The sequence below is a fragment of the Erpetoichthys calabaricus genome, chromosome 10, assembly GCF_900747795.2.
Source record: "Erpetoichthys calabaricus chromosome 10, fErpCal1.3, whole genome shotgun sequence".
NCBI classification, from domain to species: Eukaryota; Metazoa; Chordata; class Cladistia; order Polypteriformes; family Polypteridae; genus Erpetoichthys; species Erpetoichthys calabaricus.
Genome location: NC_041403.2, coordinates 11575037 through 11596451, shown reverse-complemented (window position 1 = coordinate 11596451; position 21415 = coordinate 11575037). Strand labels below are relative to the sequence as shown.

At 40.5% G+C, this 21415-nt stretch overlaps 1 protein-coding gene across 1 annotated transcript in view; it reads right to left on the bottom strand.

Moving 5' to 3' along the window:
• The window catches only part of cmpk (cytidylate kinase), a 70606-nt gene that overhangs the window by 12760 nt on the left and 36431 nt on the right, over positions 1 to 21415 (bottom strand). The window contains exons 2-3 of the mRNA XM_028810876.2: positions 5975 to 6121; positions 4627 to 4779 (exon numbers count right to left, since the gene is read on the bottom strand). Of these exons, the coding sequence (XP_028666709.2) occupies positions 4627 to 4779; positions 5975 to 6121 (300 nt within the window). The remainder of the gene's footprint in view (positions 1 to 4626; positions 4780 to 5974; positions 6122 to 21415) is intronic.

The following is a 21415-nucleotide window of genomic DNA, read 5'->3' as shown; positions in this document are numbered from 1 at the left end:
TGCAGGACGTATAACGCTGCTCGTGTTGTGAATGGGGGGGGGGCCAGCTGCTGTTGCGCTGCCCTTCGATCATTTGAAAGCCTGTACAGCCGCTGTCCTTTTTGCCACTTTGTGTCTCTGCTGCTCGCGTTGTGATTCTCTTCTCCATGATCACAAATATACACCTGACCGAATTGTGTTTTCTTTGAAATTAAACTTGTTGTTGCTTCAACTGTTGCGGGACCACAGATTCTCATAGCGTATGTTCCATTAGTGTGTAAATCTACGTTTTGTGCATTGAATGATGCGAAAAGACTGTTTTCTGCTCTTTGCCTTTTATTTCAGACCTTGCTTTGTCCTGCTATTTTTTCAATTACAACTGGTCCTGATGATTAATTTCCTTTTGTTGGCGCTAATACGATCTTTTAGCCGTTGACGTTTCATTTATAACGTATTGTCCTTTATATGCTTTATATGCACTGAGACGCCTGTATCTGTGTGTGCTGCATTCCTTTACACTACTGATTTGTTTTGCTCACCATGCTCTGCTGCTTGCTTGTAAGTAGGGCGTGTCTTGCAAGAATCTCATGTTATATATCCCCGCGAGACGTTCCATAGCCATTCTCTTTCGTCTCGTGGGTGTTTTGTCTTCCGTGATCTTAATGTGAAGATCATGTATCGTCTCCTAGTCATTCCCTCCCACAGGATTTTTTTTTTTCTAACAGATAACTGCGTTGTCTGATTTTGTATTTTTTTTTTAGTTTTGTTTGTGTGTGTTTTATCCATTGTTCGTGTGTCCTTGACTGTTTAGAAAGACACCAATGAAATAAATAAAATGTATTATTATTAATAGCAATATCAATCTGCATACCTAATAGACATTGTCAATATAATGCCAGTTCATTACATTTTTTCTAATGTTCAAATAGCATTACACCAAAGTTCTGTACGTTAATAGCATAATTCTTCCTTCAGCTTTTTAGGTGCTGAAGTAAACACATTTCTACTAAAACTTTGTAGGAGAAAAATAAAAGAGTAAAGAAATGATGCTGAATGACAAATAATAATAATAATATTTAAAAAAAAAAAAAAAAAGCCTTACCGCACCCATTTTTACGTGCATTCACATACATACAATGTAATGAAATAAGCGCCTACTATAACTGCCATGTCTGTCTGTCTGTCTCTCTGCATGAATCAACCCTGCACTCAGTAGACTAATTTTGTTGAAATCTGGCACACTCGCTGTTCAAGGAAATATGTCAGAACCGTTTAAATTTTGTTGAGATATCTCCAATAGAACTCACTGTACACATTTTTAAAGTTTTAAAATTTCTACTTGAAAAGCAGTAGCAAATTTGTAAACTCGCCTATCTTAAATGAGAAAAACAATCTGTGAGACTTGAAATTTCAAATTAGTTTATCAGTTCAAAATTTCCTTTAAGGAAGGTCACTTTTAACTTGTGTATTTTGCACATTTTTCTCTTTTACCCTTTTGACAGCTGCTCTAGACAACAAAACAGATCCCTAAAACGGTGCTGGCCCAACACTGAGAGAAGTGCATGCAAACTGTTCATCTAATACAGCAGCTTAATTTTCCTGCTGCTTGAGGTAAGTTAACTGTAAAAGTAAAAAAAGCAAAAAGTCACTTATCTAGAAATGAATGTATGAGAAGAATAATTATGGAAGCGTCCTCTTTATTTGCGTAACACTAAAAACAACCACACAAATGCAGTATCTGCACAATATAATGATTCAGAATTTCTCGGACACAGTAATTCATCAGCAAAGCTCCAACAAGCAGTCAACAATTTTAGCTGGAGACTTCAGCAGATTTTAATTCAATCAGGCGATGTTACATTTACCAAATACGATCTAAAATTTGCCACACACCTTCTACCATGTCGACATCATTTGAGTTGGACTCTGCTGTCTATGAAAGCTACTGAGCCACCACAAGCCTAATTTGGGCAGCGTTTTTAACTACATAAAGTTGAAATGCATGTGTTTAATATTGTCTACTAAAACATGTTACAGTGATACCCCGCTATATCACGGATTTTTCTGTGGAACATATCTAACATTTAAGCAATACAGCAAATCATTAAATATATGTACATTGTACACTACGGTAGACAAAGAGTTTCACGTTACAGTACCCAGATGATTTCTTACAAGGCCCGTTATTGGCTTAAAGAGGCGACTCAACCAATCAGAGCGGGATTTTCATTCTCTTGGGCTCTGATTGGCTGCTGCCAACGTGGTGTAATCTCGCAAGAACAGTGAGCGTGGGTCCTCGACGCATCTCAGTTCTCTGTGTATCGCGTACCTTGCTTGTGGTCCAATTGTTGTGAGCAAACATTTTGTGAACTTTTCGTTTTTGTTTTAAGCCCTATGATGGCTCCCAAGCATCCTGCATCTTCTAAGCCTTCTGGTAGTAGTGAGCCTAAGCACCAGAGGAAGACCTTGACCATTCAGGAGAAGGTAAAACTCCCGGATATGCTTCGGGAAGAGAAATTGTTATGCAGACATCGCTCGCCATTACAGCTTGAATGAATCGACGGTACACTACATTACTATTGTATTATTATTATTATTATGTTACTCATATCCTTAGCCCGACATCCACATACTGTATATGTATCTACAAAGTGTGTTTTAATAAGTTTACATGTGTTTAAAGCGTGTGGGAGGGGTATTTTAAAGCTTAAACTATAAAAAAAAAAATGTTTATTTAGGATAGGATTTTCACCTATCGCTGATGGGTGTGGAACGTAACTTCTGCGATAGGCGGGGGATCACTGTATTACACTCTATTATTACTGTTACTTTTGAATAGGATTTACTGTTGCAAAAATATTGAATAAGGAAAATTATGACAACTGGCTCTTTGATGAACTAACTAAAACAATGTAAAATTCTTCAATCTTTCTAAATAAGGCCCCAAATAGTCAATTCTGTCAAAAACAAGTGGCAAATTTATTGGCACCCTTGAAGAATACCATAAGTAAAACTAAAGGAATTTACATCTTTGGGGAAAAATGTTGCTTAATATCATTTTTAGTGTTTAGGAGCTTTATTGTTGTCTGTGACTATTCCCGGTTGCAACGTATATATGAGGTAACACACAGGTTGACTCTTTTTGTCACCCATCCACGTGGGAAAAGCCTAACATCTCCCAACTCAAACACAAAAGAAAAAAATCAGGAGTGATCTCCTAGACTTTCTCGTATACTATGGGGATGGATATTTGAGGAGTAAACTGCAAGACAATGATTATATTTTTAAATTATGTACATTAAAGAACCATCAACAATAAATCAAATCAAATAAATAATATATTGAATAACTATTAAAAAAGTAAAGCATGAATAAAAAAGTACCACTTCCGGTTAGTGGAAATAGCTCAAAAGTTGATAGAAATCTACGTTTTGTACCAAATACTTGTATGCAAAATTTGGTTGACCTAAGTGAAAGTGTATTCAAGTTATCGTGTTAACACACAAAGGAGATACACAGACATAATTCCAAAAATAGTATTTTTGGACTCAGGGAGGTCTAAACGTCGAGATTCATCAAAATCTCGAAATCTAATTTTTGGACAATTACAATACTTTCCCTACGAGAGAGTAAATCGGACTCAAGGAGGTCTAAAACGTCAAGATTCAACAAAATCTCAAGGTCGAATTTTTGGACGATTACAATAATTTCCCTATACTTCATACACAAGAAAGTAAAAAAGCCGTTGAGCTTAACAGATTCGGAAATGGCTACAAAAAAAAAATAAACAAATAAATAAATAGGTATCGTCAGTACCAGTAAGAGCAACCAGGATCATAGTAATGACATTTGAGAAGCATGGAACCGTTGAAAATTTGCCAGGAAGGGGACATTTCTCAGAAGGATGTAATCGGGCCATTGTTGGGTCTTCCAATAAGACAGTGACCTGAAGCATGCATCCAATAAACCATATAGTAATGACTGCAGCAACACAAAATCAAGGTTTTGAAATAGCCCTCCCCAGTCTCCAGACTTGAACCCAACTGAAAATCTGTTGTTTCAACTGAAGAGGGCAAGCCACATGAGAAAGCCTAAATGAGTTGGAAATGTTCTGCATGGAAGAGTGGTCCAAGATCCCTTCACAAGTGTTCTCCAATCTTGCTAAAGACTACAGAAAGAGGCCATGCGCTCCTCTTCTCATCAGGGAAGGCTGCACCAAACACTTAAATTTGGAGTTGCCAATATTTTTGGAATCTGTGTTTTTATGAAACTGTGCGTTACAAAAGGAAAACTTTGTTTAGTTTCAAAATCCTGTCCGACAATAAAAACATAAGGCATACTCATTTGTGTAAGCCTGAAAATATCGCTCACTGCATGTGTGCTTCTTTTCATATATTAATTTAAGCTCATTTTCATGAAGGGTGCCAATGTTTCTGAAGTTGAGTGTACAACTTTAAGAGAAGGCTCACAGAGACACATGATGTACGCAGACGAAGGCACTGCTACATGTTGAACCTGGATCTCTTTTGTCTTTTGGTGTGATATCAAAAATATCACTGTACAAACCAACCAAGCCCATTATCTGACTACCTTTACAAATGAATTTAAGACACATGACAATACACAACGTCAAAAGATCATTTCTACCTCATTGCTGCAGTCAAAGAACAGGACAAACTTCACTTCAGCCTTGCCGTCCATGTTTGTACTCCAGCCTTGCAAGTTGTCTTCATTTCTAGGAAATCCATCAATGAGGAACTTGTTCTTCTCACTGTTCTCCTTCATTGTTTCGTCCATAGCCTGCAGGAGACAGCCAGATTAGAGGTTTCTTCTTACAGATGCTCTGTTGTATTACAAAAATAAAAATAGAAAGCCTTCCTGAAAAAGACACAACTATGAAAATTACAACCTTAGGTTAACTGTTCCTGTGCACAGAAGGCACGCCGTCTGTGTGATATTTTAGTATTGAAATAAGGTGAAAAATGATTAAGAGGTAGAGAGGAAAGCAGCTGAGAGAAATGGAAAGCCTTTGCCTGTAATAACAACATTGCAATGCATTTTACATGTGAATAAAATTTATTTTATATTGCACCTAGAAATAGTAGATAGTTATTTTCTAAAATAGTATTTCAAATGATGCTGTGAGAAACACAATAAACAATTCCAAACATAAATAACATTTAAAGAGACACTAGTGGAAAATGAACAAAGTAGGTGTCACAGCACAGAATTGAGACTTGGGCTGGGGAACATGACACCACACACATACAAAAGGTGGCCAAATGTTGTGTATTTGGCACACACAGAGTCACACATCACAGTATATTCACATTAATATCAGGTGTAGCCACCCAACACTGCAGTACAGGCCTGCACTATAGCATACAAACAATCACACAGATGACAAATGTCCTTCTGTGAATTTTGGTCCAAATCCTTTTCAATTTACTGACACAAATATTCAAGGATATAAGTTGAGCAAAGAAGACATGCCATTCAATCCAGTCTCACATGTCCTTAAATCGGAGAGATGTTCAGTGAGTTGATGAAAAGCTCCCATCAGATTTGAATGACCACAATGTGGGCAAGCGTGGTCTTACTGGAAGGCCTCATTTCACATTTCACACAGGAACAGGATCAGGACCAACTAGATAATGTCCTATCCGGAAACACCAGCTGGAAAAGAGCACTGTAACAAATAGCAACCCACACCAAGAGCTTGCCCGGCATGGGCCCCATACGCTACAGGTGTTTACACGATGGACTTAGTATTCACTAGGTCTCCACTGGACACATTAACACAACCATCCTCCATTACTTTATTAATTATTAATAATTAATTTTATGGTATTAATTTTAATATCAGAAAAAAAGATACAACTTTAACAGAATGAAAAAGGGCTAAAAGCAAACATTGAATAGAAACAAGAAGCTTTACAACAAGCAAGACTGTTGTAGTTTAACAACTGTACTCAACACCCTTGTTTCCTCTCACCCTCTCCAGTAGGCTGATTGTAATCTTAACTGGTACAATTTTCCCATCTCGAATGTAGGACTCAATCAATTCTCCATACTGTGAGCCAGGCCTCCCGCGTTCTGCTCTCAGCAGGTCACCAGCAGACAAATGGGTGTAGCCATATTTCTAGATCAGAGAAATACAAATAGAAAATAATTAACTTCATTGTTTCACCCCAGACATTTTGTCAATACACCATTTAATATTTTAACTTTAGTCAAAAGACAACGTTATCCAACACCCCTTATGGCCATATGAACATGTAATAGGCCACATGGGCACTGCAGTGCCGACATACTTTCAGTGAAATCTCAGTCACTTCCATTGTCCGATCTGCAGATGTGAATTCTGTTTAGTGGTGAGAATGCCAGAGAAAAATAAAGTTTTCAAGTTTAGTGTACAGATAGCTCAACAGATGAACATTGTTGTGCACCTTTACATTCAGTTTCCAGCAAGTTCTACAAGGTACTTAATTTTCATACATTTCCCTCCGATTCAGGAACCCGATCTAAATGGATCATTGCTATCAAGGGAGAGCGCTTTACAGTTAGTCCCCATACTAGAGTTGGTAGCCGGCATTTTTTTTTAAAAAAAAAAAGAGGATTTTCGTCAGCCAGGGCCTAAGACAGGGTGGCGACTGTTGAAGAAGGGAGTGGTTCCTGTGTTGTTTGAGGGTAACAATTTCTCCGTTCAAGTATCAAGACCAGAGGTTTGGGAGAGGAGAAAGCAACCAATGGAGGATGACACACCAGGTAAGGAGGAGGACAATAAAATCCTCGAGGACCACGAGTACTCTTTGGCTGTGGATCCAGCAGACGTTGAGCTAGCGCTTGATGAAAACATGTCTCTCAGGCAGGAGATCCTCCAGCTAAGGAAACAAACTGAGACCCTTCCAATGAAGCAGCGGTTTGGCATTCACCGTTTTGCTGGCTCACACAGAGACATTTGCTTTTTTACAAGGTAAGATGTCCAGCAGACTCATATTATTATGTATTAAGCTGACATACATATTCACCTGGCCATGAATAAAGTTGAATGACTAATTACTGAAATTGTGTTTTTTGTTTTTAAAAGAAGCCTAATGTAATCACAAATTTGTCCCATATTGGTTCATAGTAGACAAGTTTTTAATATGTCCAGATCTTATCTTTGTAATTGTGGATGCAGCTTGAAACATAGTTTGAAGCCCTTCTTTTTTTTTTTTTAGTTCCTGACAGTTGGCATAATGTTTCAATAATGCGACTTATGTCTGGAATCTGGAAGAGAGTGTGCATAGAGGCTATTGCCCCCAAAATCTCAATATCTGGTTGCAGTACCTTTAATTGCAATAATAAAAACTGCACTGATGAACGTCTGTTGCACCACTATTAACAGTGTACGGACAGGAGAGAAGGGGGTCACAGTCTGGTATGGGAACACCACAGCCTCGGAGAAGAGATCACTACAAAGGGTGGTGAGGCAGGCACAGCATGCCAGTATCAAAGCTACTAACACTTGGCTGAAGAACAGTTTTACTCCTCTGCAGTCCACCTTCTCAATAATGTGTGCCAGAGCTAAGATAAGCACACTGTTCAGTAAAGCTCACATTCAGCTATCAACAGACTACCTTCTCTCTCCAGGGAACATTTATATTAGGACTGTTTTTAATTTATGATTACATATACTGTTATTATAATAGCAAAACTGCACATTGTGTTACACTGCAGTGGACACTTTCCAGCTTTATGTAGTTGTTTTTGCATATTTGTGACCTGTGTTCACTTTACATACTTCCACTGGTAACTCTCAATAGAAAACATAACTAATTTTTAGGCCAGGTTTATACTTCACACGACGCAAGCTCCAGCGGACGCTCCTACTATGCAAGTGTTTTACTATTTATACTTGCGCGCGTACTTTACGTAAATCTGGAGGAATCCACCAGGTGGTAGTGCGAGATATTATCACTGTGAGAACAGGTTCAGCTTCTGTGTTAAATTCCGATGACACCTTACTGCAATATCTCTGAAAAGGATGTTTAATGAAGAAATCCATCAATCCAGGGATGTGTCCATTCCAGCTAGCATTGGGCATGAGGCAGAAACAATCCCTGGATGGGGCATCAGCTCATCGCAAGGTGAATACAAGCACTCACATACACTGGCGTCATTTTAGTGTCACCAAATCCCCAAATCTGCATATAATAATAATAATTATAATTCATTACATTTATATAGTGCTTTTCTCAGTACTCAAAGTGCTATCCATATCTTTGGAAGGAAACCTGAGCAAACCGTGGAAACCCAGCAGGAAAACATGGAAACTCCAGGCAGGGAACACCAGCAACGTGACTCCCTGTGGGGCAGCAGTGCTACCGCTCTGCCACCGTGTCACCCCCATGTGTGTAATTATTAACAGTATTCATTATTTAAATGAAATTAAACGATTTATCTGTAAAATGTAACATACATACTTTAATGCATTTCATCATGAAAGTGATAATCAAGTATAAATGTAAGGATTCTAAATGTGCAGGCAGTTGGAATATCATACATTTAATGTGTTCCGTGTGGTGATCTATTGCCGTTTGCCACTGCTGTCAGTTCAGGAGGAAGCCCCAGAAAAAAAAAAGACGGCACAAAAGATGGTATGTGAGACTTTTAAAATGTATCGTGTCATTATGATCGGGAATATGCGACGCTTGAATATAAAAACACCACTCATACATTGAACCATTCATCAAATATCAAAGCGCGCACATCAATCCCGTAGGAGCCTGTACATCGGGAAACACCCTATACTTTATGAAGGATGCCCAGGGATCTTTTATGACCACAGAGAGTCAGGACCTCGATTTTACATCTCATCAGAAGGATAGTGCCATTTTTACAGCACAGTGTCCCCGTCATTGCAAAAGGGCATTGGGATCCAAACATAGACCACAGGGTAAGTGCACCCTGCTGGCCTCACCAACACCTCTTCCAGCAGCAATCCAAGCTTTTCCTAGATGATCTCCCATCCAAGTACTGGCCGGGCCCATTCCTAGCTTCATTCATTCATTCATTAATAATTCATTACATTTATACAGCGCTTTTCTCAGTAGATACTCAAAGCGCTATCCATACAGGGAGGAACCGGGAAGCAAACCCACAATCTTCCACAGTCTCCTTACTGCAAAGCAGCAGCAATACCACTGGATGGTGGATGACCTCTTCTGAGTCGCAGTTCTCATCTTATTATTCCACTTTCTTTAACATAAAGGCTAATAATATTCAGGGCTTCTCACTCTCTGGTGAAGTTTGCCATACTGCTCTCTGTTTACAGGAAGTAGAAGACGTGGGCTCGCTCAACTACCATAATACTTTGCAAAAAGGAGCACTGCAACTAAATTAACATAAAGCTTAGAAAAGCAGATGCTGAAAAAAGTGTTTTGTTGTGATTGGCCAATTTACCTATTGAGTCTTTTGTAGTGAAAATCATCTGATTTAGATTAGCGGACAATTGATCAAAGAACCACTAACATATATGGCATTTTTGATACCAGATTCCTACAAATAACCAGGTAATTAAAGCTCACATAAACACACTAATTAGCTCTCACTGTGAAATCCTATATCCCATGTACAGTATGACCATTTCCTAATTGGTAAGTTCCAAAAACTTTTTTTCTCATCTCTTCTGAAACTGCCTTTGATGGAGTCCTGGTGTTCTTCTAGAAACCTTGTGGTGATGACTTTGGTCTCATTGGAAGGGTCAATATATATGTGGACATTTAAATTCAACATGTCTGGTTGCAGTCAGCTAGCTGGGTCAAATTAAATGAACTTTGTTCAGCCATTTCAGTAAGTGAATTACCTTTTCACACAAGCAATACATGTATTGGATAACTTTATTATTTAAATATATTAAGTAGTTGACTTCAAAATACTGCTGATGGTTTACAAAGCCTTAAATCATCTGCTTCATCCTATATCTCGGAATGCCTTTCACCTTACACTCCAAACCATAACCTCAGATATTTTCGATGAGTGTCTGCTTAGAATTCCAAGAGCTAAACTTAAAAGAAGTGGTGAGATGGTCTTCTGCTGTTATGCACCTAAAATCTGGAATAGCTAACCGATAGAAATTCACCAGCCTAATATGGTGGAGCACTTTAAAAAAAAAAAACTGCTAAAAACTCATTATTTTAACCTGACTTTCTCATAGCTTCATTTGAGTGTAACCCTGTTATTCTGTATATGCATGTTAACAGGGCTGTGGAGTCGGAGACAATTTTGGGTACCTGGAGTCAGAGTCAGCGTCAGCAAAAATGTATTGACTCCTAATAAATTTAAATTGTAATGAAAAAAAATACAGCAAGTTCAAATGTCCCATTTCACAAACAATAGTCATAATTAAGTATTTCTCTGATGTAAGAGTAAAGCCCAGTGCATAGTTGTGTTACTACTAGTGTGAAGTTCAGATGAGCTATTATACAACCTGACATTCACATATTGTAATCTGGATTATGGTACATTACAAAAAGTGTATTTCAGATATAATGTGTTTAACAAGTTCATTTGGGTGTCGTCGTCTTCTTCTTTCAGCTGCTCCTGTAGGTGGAGGTGTTTGCTACGGCCTGATGTGTGTTCAGGGGTTCTTGTCTTTTGTTTAAACTGGCCAAAACGATAGAGAGTCCGCTTCCTAGCCAGTAGTTCTGTGGTTAAATGACGTGTATGTTGCCTTCCTTCAATCAACATGGAAAATATATTAGCATATTAAATACAGAGGAGTCGGAGTCAGAAGTACCGGAAATTAAGGAGTCGGAGTCAAAGGATTTATCTACAGACTCCACAGCCCTGAATTTTAATTAGAATTGTTATCATATCTCCACAATCCGTACTAACCCAGACATTCTCTGCTGTTCATTATCCGGTTTTCTGTGGCGACGATCTGCGTCCCCACCACCTGATCAAGGCACCATGCAGTCCCTACATTGATGGATTGAAGGCCTGAGGTCCACCTGACCATCAGCATCTAATTCTTCCATGTGAAGCCTGAAAGCCATGAGGACTGATTGAGATCACTTATGTTAGGTAGAATGACCAGTGGGGGCTGGGTGGTCTCGTGGCCTCAGAACCCCTGCAGATTTTTTTTTTTTTTTTGTCTCCAGCCCTCTGGAGATTTTTTGTTTTATTCTGTCATCCCTGGCCATCAGACCTTACTTTATTCTTTGTTATTTAGCATTGCCTAATTTCATTCTTATATTGTGACTTTCTTCATCCTGTAAAGCACTTTGAGATACATCATTTGTATGAAAATGTGCTATAGGAATAAATGTTGTTGCAGCAATTTAGAATTTGCTATTATCTTTATTCTGGTTACTTTCATCTAATATTACTTTAGTTCTTTACATAAAACGTAATACTTCATAGCACTGTGCTAGATTACCTCAAGGACTGAAGGTTAAAAGTGAGAAATAACAGTTATGATTGCTGAATTCTTCAGTGTAAGAAAAATTAGACACTGTCACAGATGGTCAGGATGTCTCTTCAGCGTATGGACCGGGGTAGCAAGCCTGGCCACGAAAGTTCCTCCCCCAGAACACTAGATGGCAGTCCCCCTGCATTGCAGCTGTGCCTACGACTCCCGCAGGGCTTCAAGGGAGTTGGAGTTTGGTGCAGCCCTGTTGGGATCAGTGGGCGCCGACAGGGGGTGCTGTAGCTGCTGCTGAGCCCTACAGACCAGCTCTTCCGCCACACCTGGAAGTGCTGCTGGAATGAGGTCTTCAAGCACCTGGAGCATTATAAAAGGATCCAGCATCCACTACTCAGGGAGCCAGAGTCGGAAGGAGGGAGATTAAGCTTGCAGGAGAGGAGTGGTGGAGAAAGAAAAGACAAGAAGAATTGTGTGGGACTGTGTTGTGTACTTGTGGGAATGGGGAAGACGTATTCCATGAGGGCAGAAAAAAGGAAATAAAAGCCCTGTGTGCTTTGAACTTATGTCCTGCGTCTGTCTGTGTCAGAGCTGGCCTTTACAACACAAAAGCAATTTTTAAACTCATATTTAAATCTGCTTAATCCCAAACAGGGTTGTGGGGGTGCTGACACCTATCCCATCTACCACTGGGTACAAGGCAGGAATAACCTCTGGAAAGGGTGTCAGTCCATCAAAGGGCAAACACATACCCACACCCAAACCACACACGAGGGCCAATTTAGTATTGCCAGTCCACCTCACCTGAACGTCTTTGAACAATAGAAGGAAACTGGAGAACCCAGCGGAAACTCACACAGACACAGGGAGCACATGCAAACTCCACACATGGAAGACCCGAAACATGAACCCTGGTCTCCTTACTGCGAGGCAGCAGAACTAGCAACCATGCCGCCCAGACACAAAAGCATGTAAGTTAATATTACACAGTGAAGATGGATATCATCAGCCGTCACTTCAAAATGAGTTCAACAAGAGCACGGGAGGTACAGATGGCGGCTGGCAGAAACTGAATTTTTCACAAATGTTAACACATTTTATTATACAGAAAACCATGACTACGTAAGTCACTCTGCAGAGAAACTAATAATAGAACCTAGAGGCCTTTACATCTTCATTTATTTCTGCTTTGAAAATCCTTCAGTCTCAACAGACTTAACCCTTTTGTAGACTTTTTTTTTTTTTTTTTTATATAATCACTGTAAGACTCTAAGGGCGACACGATGGCGCAGTGGTATCGCTGCTGCCTCACAATAAGGAGACCTGGGTTCGCTTCCCGGGTCCTCCCTGCATGGAGTTTGCATGTTCTCCCCGTGTCTGTGTTGGCCAAAGACATGCAGGTTAGGTGCATTGGCGATCCTAAATTGTTCCTAGTGTGTGCTTGGTGTGTGTGCCCTGTGGTGGGCTGGCGCCCTGCTCGGGGTTTGATCCTGCCTTGCGCCCTGTGTTGGCTGGGATTGGTTCCAGCAGAACCCCGTGACCCTGTGTTAGGATATAGCGGGTTAGATAATGACTGACTGACTGTAAGACTCTAAAATACCATTTTTATGAAAAAATGTCTTTTTTATTACTCATATTGTGGAAAACATAAAACTAAGAAATGTATGCTTACACTTTATATAAGAACACAGGTGTAAAGTGGTTAATGGTAAGTACTGCACAAATGTTCTGAGGTTTTTCTTTGCATAGTGCAGCGTTTCTCAACATTTAAGTATTTGTGACCCGAGTTTTCATAACAGTTTTAATCGCACCCCCTCCCCTTATGTTTTTTTTGAAACCCTAATAAAATTTATTCCTATATTTTTCGCTGCTGATATAGTGCTACAAGTTTAAAATTTCCCTACAAATAGCGAAATTACGCCATATATGGCAACATTCGCACCCCCTTTTTTGTTACGGGGCACGCCCCACAGTTTGAGAACCGCTGGCATAGTGAACCACAGCAACATTTGCATCCAGCAGGGGGCGCACACTCTCTGGGAATAAGCTTGTTCAGAGATTGCAGGTTTTACTAAATCAAAAGTTCTATTATATAGACTACCAGTCAAACGTTTTATAGAATAACTCAGTTTTTCTTCAAATTTAATCAGTTGAAATGTAATGAATGACCAGAGGCTTATATTAAAAGTTTAGGATAGCAAAAACTGAAAAAAAAAATGTTAGAATATGACAAATGGGCCTTCTTCAGGGAACACATAATAGGTTACAACCTTCAGATGTTCAGCAGCAATTAAAGTACATGAAGCCTTGCAAACTGAAGCAAACAATTTGCACAGGTGTCCCAGCTTGTTTTGATTACTTAAAAACCCCCTTTGTGTCTTAAAGCAGATTTGGAATAGACTGTTACTACACCCTCTGAAGTACGACATGGATAATATTCCAGTGATAATGGCAAGAAAATGGCAATTAACAAATGAAATAAGACAGAGCGTTATTACCCACGGAAGTGTAGGCCTTTCATTTAAAGAAACTGCAAAAAAAAATTAAACTGTCAGTGATTCCAGCAGTATACTACACAATCCAAAGACAACTGGAAACTGGAAGAAACTCCGATAGGAGGAGATCTGGTAGACCCAAAGTCACCAATCAATCAGAAGACAAGTTTCTTTGGGTCACCAGCTTGTGTGATCACAGGCGCCACCCAGCGCAACAGCAAAAAGCAAGTGTCAATTTCTATTGAGAAAAGGAGACTTGGTGCTGCAGGTTTGACAGAACGAGTGACCATAAGAAAGCCATTCCTTTGAAGACAAAAGAGGGCACTTGAAATACCGGCTGTGGACTGGACAAAGTCTCCTCTTCAAACTGTTTGCTTCACCTTGCAAGGCTAAATTTACTTTGCTGCAGCGTTTGTAGGTTGTAACCTGTTAGTTGTTCCCTGAAGAAGGCCCATTTGTAATAGGCTGCTATTTCTGTTTTTTCCAGCTTTTGCTATCCTAAACTTTAAATTTAAACCGCTTGCAGTTTAATGCTCATCTTTTCACCAATTTAGGTCATTCACTGAATTTCAGCTGATGAAATGTGAAGAAAAACTGAGGTGTTCTAGGTAGTGTATATCTCTCTATCATATAAAGAAAATCATGTGACGAGATGAGACTTTCACGTCACCACGAGACGAGTCTTTGTGCCAACCACGGCCGGAAATAAAAGACAAGGAGTAGATGACAAAGTAGAACGTCGTAAAGAATTCAAAAATGTTGGTGCGATACACATACAGAGCAGGTTAGAGATAAAGAAAGTACTAAAATTTGAAAGTCTCAAAAAAATGATAGTAAAAATCACACTAGCGGAAATTATTATTATCCACCGCTTATCCGAGGTTGGGTCGCGGGGGTAGCAGCCTAAGCAGGGAAGCCCAGACCTCCCTCTCCCCGGCCACCTCCTCCAGCTCCTCTGGGAGGACCCCGATGCGTTCCAAGGCCAGCCGGGAGATATAATCCCTCCAGCGTGTCCTGGGTCTGCCCGTAGCCTTCTCCCAGTGGGGCATGCCCGGAACACCCCCTCAGGGAGGCGTCCAGGGGGCATCCTAACCAGATGCCCGAACCACCTCAACTGACTCCTCTCAATGCGGAGGAGCCGCTACTCTACTCCGAGTCTCTCTCCCGGATAACTGAACTCCTCACCCTCTCTCCAAGGGAAAGTCCAGCCACCCTGCGGAGAAAACTCATTTTGGCCACTTGTATCCGTGATCTTGCTCTTTCGGTCACTACCCAAAGCTCGTGGCCATAGGTGAGGGTAGGAACGTAGATCAACTGGTAAATCGACAGCCTAACCTTTTGGCTCAGCTCCCTCTTCACCACGATGGATCGTTGCAGAGGCCACATTACTGCGGATGTCACACCGATCTGTCTGTCGACCTCCCGCTCCATTCTTCCCTCACTTGTGAACAAGACCCTTGAGATACTTGAACTCCTCCACTTGAGGCAGTAATGTGTTCCCAACCCGGAGGGAGCATTCTACCCTTTTCCGGCTGAGGACCATGGCCTCGGATTCAGAGGTGCTGACTCTCATCCCCGCTGCTTCACACTCAGCTGCGAACCGCTCCAGTGAGAGCTGGAGGTCACTGTCCGATGAAGCCAACAGAACCATGTTATCCGCAAATAGCGGAGACGAGATTCTGAGGTCACCGAACAAGACCCCTTCCGCTCCTTGGCTGCGCCTAGAAATTCTGTCCATATAACTTATGAACAGAGTCGGTGACAAAGGGCAGCCCTGGCGGAGTCCAACCTCAACGGGAAACGGGTTTAACTTATTACCGGCAATGCGGACCAAGCTCCTGCTCCTCCTTATTCCTTGGTGAAATAACGGAACAGCGAAAAGAGATCAAATATATTGTTTGGATTTAAACTTTAAGTGGGAGACTTGTAGATCATTTAATTTGTGTTGCCATCAGGGAAAAGTAGTGTTTCTTCCCAATGAAGAAGCATATCCATGAGAATTAAATGATTTGCTGTTCAGTGAAAGTGAAATCCACCTACGCTGTCACGCTTGGGTCACAGAGTTGCACAGATACACAGGAGATTTTAGAGACAGAAACATTATTCAGACACTTCAAACAAACATAAGCCTCTTTTAGGAGTGAATCGAGCTCCGTGTGTAGTCGGAGGGGACAGTTCACTCTCTCAATTAAAAGAACAGAAAATCTTCCTCTTCATAGGGGCGCGCCTCGGGAGCGGGACCCCCAACAGGAGCAGAGGATGTCTGGAGAAGAGAGACAAGGCAGTGAGACAAAAGGACAGCTGCTGTACAGGCTTTTAAATGTGTGAAGTGCCGCGCAAGATGCAGATCACGCGCCATGGCAGCAGCACAAGCCAGCAGCTGATCGAGCAAAGAGGAGGTTAAAAAAAAAAAAAAAAAAAACCTGTATTTGTTTCCCATTGTATCACAGTTTGAGAGGGGGTTTCGGAAGAGTGACCGCGTCTCCTTGTGGTGCGTTCAGCCCCCCTCTTCACAACGCGAGCGGCAGAGACATGCAAAGTGCCTGGCGCGTAGCACAGGCCAGTTGTTGGCGAGCGAAGCAAGCAGGGGCCGATGCCCTCTAGTATTATAATATGAAATTTTATATTTTTCCCCATTGGTATGGCAGTGATTCCAAGATGAAGAAAGAAAAAAAAACACTAAGGAAAGAATACACTTAGCTTCATTTACAGGGGAAAAACACACAGTTGTGGGGTTCCTGCAGTCTGCTCTGGCCTGCATCAAGAGTTTTTCCTCTCTGTAATGAGCTGCATTCATCCTTTCCTCCTTTCTGACCAGCCTCTCTGTCACTGAGAAGTACCCCCATAGAGGAGATCACCATGCCTCACCAAAGAGATGGTATTAGGACATGGGTGAGCAGTGCCTGGTCTTCGACAGACAAAGTGCTTGGAGTTCTTCTCAAAGAGTTCAATTTTTTTCTCTCATCAGACCACAGTCCTTTAAACGCCATTTTGCAAACACCAAGTGGTCTCCCGTATGCCTTTAATTCCAAAGTAGCTTATGTCCAGCCACTCGGCCATAAACGCCCCATTGATGGCGTGCTGCTGAAATGATTGTTGAGATGGGAGAACCTGTTGTAGAGCCAGAGAATGACCATTAGGTGCTGAATTACATACCTGACCAAGGTGCTTCTTGCCCCGTTACTCAGTTTGGCCAGATGGACAACTTTAGGAAGAGTCCTGGTGGCTCCAGATGTCTTCCAACTGACAACTAATGATCTTCTGGTCAGTTATCCCTTTTTGTCCCTCGTACCAAGTGTAAAAAAGCTGCTGCTCCTCGCCTGTGGAACTCTTTACCTCATCATATAAAGGAGTCGTCTACAATTGAACTGTTTAAAACAAAATTAAAGACTCATTTCTATTCACTTGCATTCCGTGACCTTCAGTAATACTGATGGTTTCCTCATTGTGATTATATAGCATCCCTTCTATTTATTATTTATTTTATTTATGTTCATATATTTTTATTTCTATTTTATGTCATTTATGTTGTTTGTTTATTTTTCTTTTATTCTATTATTGTAAAGCACTTCGGCCACAGCATTCCTATGTTGTTTTAAATGTGCTATATAAATAAATTGACATTGACATTAAATGAGGCCACTGTGCCCCTTAGAACACTCAACGTTTTACAAATGGAATTTATCCCTTTGTCTTGCTCTATGCCTCACCAAAATTATATCATGGAGGTCTACACAGAGCTCTTTGGCCTTCATGGCTTGGTTTTTGTGCTGACATGCAGTGCAATTTGTATATTCATATATACTAAATTCTTTTTGCGTTTGAAACGGAAATTATGTATGACCACGTGATATGGAAATTACGTATGAAATGGAAATTACGTATGACCACACGATATGGAAATTACCTATGACCACAGAACATATTATAATACAGGAACTAATCACTTCGTTTGTGGACGCCATTTTTATATCGTCTTTACGAATTATTATTTGTGTGACAGTTATTTTACTGATATTAAAAAGAAGTAAACACGCCGATCTCTCCCATAGAAGTGCGTTCCGCGTTGCCTTCTCCCAGCCCTCCTGTCTGGACTACAGCGCTGAGCCGTCCGCTGCCAGACACATTCTGACAGAGAAGTTTTATTTATTCGTCCACATGACTGTCGCTGAAACTGCCACATTGTAACTTTTTTTTAGTTGGCAGTACTTGATAGTAGAAGAGATGAGGAAAACAGCTTTGCATCTTTCTACTTTTTAACTGCGCCGAGCTGTAAACAATGTGAAGACGAGACCGCCTTCAGCGGCGAGGGGTCGTGAGAACAAAGTGGACGCTGGGAGGCGCGGAATGTCAGGCTGCTCCGCCAAGTCGAGAGCTTCGCAGTTTCGGGCAGCGTCCTCTCTTCTCGCACTGTTTGTGCCACTTCAAGTCCCCTGTCGGCTCCTGAGAGAGTGGAAATCTTTGTAAATGAGTGTAATTGGCACCATCGAAGCAGGACTCTGTTTGTAAATTGCCCTGCACAACTACTTACTGTCCCTTAAGGTAAGTTCGGGTCACTAAAACCCCACAACATTCAAGCTTGCTTTTCTGATTAATTATTTTAACAAGTAAATCACAGGCATGTAGTACAAGGTTGTGAGGCAAAAATTTGGACGATCACATAGAAAATGTAATTTCTATACCACAGCGGTCGTGTAGCGCCTTTCACAAGGGATCTACTACTTACCTGTTGTGTTACAGCGCCTTTAAAATGCAGTTTACCCGAAACCACTCCAGTTGTGCTCAATGTATCTTTACTTCTTAAATGTTAAATGTTTTACTGTTTAATAACTTATAGACTACATTTTATTTTGAGCGAAGCCACTGGGTAATCAACTATTATATTATATTATATATTATATTATTATTATATTATATTTCTAAATGACGTCCAATCAATTTGCCATAGTTGGACTCCAATTAAGTTCTAGACACATTTCAACGCACACAGGATACATCTTAGCACAAACTGGACTGCTAAAGCAAAGGGTCAGGATACTTCAGTTTTGGATTTTAAATACATTTGCAGACCATTCTGAATACACGTTTTTACTTTGTCATCATGGGTTACTTACCAAGCGTAGATTGATGGGCAAACATGGCAAATTTCTCCATTTCAAACAAATTCTACAACACAATAATGTGTACAAAAAGGAGAAGGTGTCTGAATACTTTCTGAATCCACTGAACACTCTCTAATCTCTGCCAAATGATGACAGTTATGATTCACAAGTGGAAAGAAATTCATTAGGATGACGCCTACACGGCAGTCATAACTTCACAACATTACTAGAGCTAATGGAGAAGCGTCAGAGACACAACAAGACCAGCAAGATATCTTTTAAAATATTAATTTAGAATGTGTGTATATAAAAAGAATGACAGGAATTTTTATCATTATGGTGCTGTCATCCTTTTTTAAAAACTCAAGGACAGCTTGTAGGCAATACAAAGAAAACATTTTCTGAGCAAAGATTATTTAATTTATCCCAGTACAAAACAAAAATCCATCAACTTCTTGAAGCTTCCATTAAAAGAAAAAAAATACCATCAAACCTACAGCGGGGAAAAAAAAGTAATGAACATGTCAACGTTTTTCTCAGTAAATAAATTTTGAAAGGGGTTATAGCCATGAAATTCACAACAGATGTTGTTACCAACTCGAGTAATCCATGCATACAAAGAAATCAAAACAAGTAAGTCCATAAATTAAGTTATGTGTAATTAAGTGGAATGACCCAGGGAATAAGTATTGAAGACATGAAGAAATGGAGGTGCAAAAAGGCCTAGAAAGCAGTTGACATCTGTCATCCTGATAGCCCCCTATCAGTGCAAATAACTATCAGCGGGTTTAGTCCGAATTGATGGCCTATAAAAAGATTTCTCATTCCCAAGGTGTCACACAAGAAGCATCTCATGATGGGTAAAAGCACAGAGCTCTCTCAAGACCTTTACAACCTTATTGTTGATAGCACTGGTGACAGACATATTTCTAAACTTCTGAATGTTCCAGTGAGCACCGCTGGGGCCATAATTGGCAAGTAGAAAGAACATCATCTCACCATATCCCATATCTAGCCTGCCCCAATACAGCTGAACAGTGTCAGGCTTTCTTACATTTCCTTAATACCAAAATTGATCAAATCTATCAGTTTCCCCTCCACGCCTCAATCACTCACTCATTCTGATCTACTATCTTCATCATCAGGACTCGCTTGTTTCTTGCCGGTTGACTCTCTTGCCATCTCTGAACTTATTAATAAGTCTAATTCCTCCTCCTGTCTGCTTGATCCTGTCCACTCTTCTCTGCTTAAGACATGCTCATCCATAATTAGTATTCCTATTGCCTAATTGGTAAATACATGTTTCATTTCAGGTTCTGTCCCTAATGCCCTCAAAACTGCTGCAGTTACCCCAGTCCTTAAAAAACCTGAGCTGGATCCTTCCTTTCTCTCCAGTTACAGGCCTATCTCTAATCTCCTTTTTGGCTAAGGTGATGGAACACGTGGTTGTTGCACAACTCCATGCTTTTCTTCTGGACATTCTATGAGCTTTTTCAGTCTGGCTTTCGTACACAGCACAGTACTGAGACAGCTCTTCTCCGTGTAGTTAATGATCTTCTCCAGTCTACAGATTGCGGTTCTCTTAATATTCTCCTCCTTCTTGACTTAAGTGCAGCATTTGAGACTGTTAACCATGAAATCCTCCTGTCGCGTCTCTCTGCTGTAGGGGATCTCTGGCTTAGCCCTTCAATGGCTCACATCATATCATACTAATAGGCAACAGTTTGTCACACTCAGTCGATAGAAATCCTCCACCTCACCTGTGTCACGTGGTGTCTCTCAGGGTTCGGTCCTTAGGCCATTACTTTTTCTACTTTATATCCTTCCTTTGAGTCATATTATTCGCAGACATGGCCTTAACTTCCACTGTTATACAGACGATATACAGTTATATCTTAGTACAGACTCCCCTACAGATTCACCTCCCAGCACACTCACTGACTGCATCACTGATCTTAAGCTATGGATGGAAAATAACACTTTCAAATTTAGTGCCAATAAAACTGAAGAGTTACTGGTGGGTCCAAAATCCCAACTTTAAGGCATCCAATTTCTCTATTTCTGTTGATGGTACACTTGTCAAACCTGCCCCTGTTGTCAGAAATCTTGGTGTTTTGTTTGATTCATCACTTAATATTGAGCTATACATTAGGTCTCTTTCCAAAATTTTATTCTATCATCTCTGCAACGTTTCCCGTCTCCGTCCATTTCTGTCCTTTAATGATGCTCAAACTCTGGTTCATCGTTTCATAACGTCTCGTATTGATTACTGCAATTCCCTCTTCATTGGCCTCCCTGCAAAATCTACACAGAAGCTACAGTACATTCAGAACTCCGCCACCAGAGTCCTTACACACACAAAGCATTGTTTTGCTCACATCTCCCCTGTTCTCTCCCAAATTCACTGGTTACCGGTGCCATCAAGGACT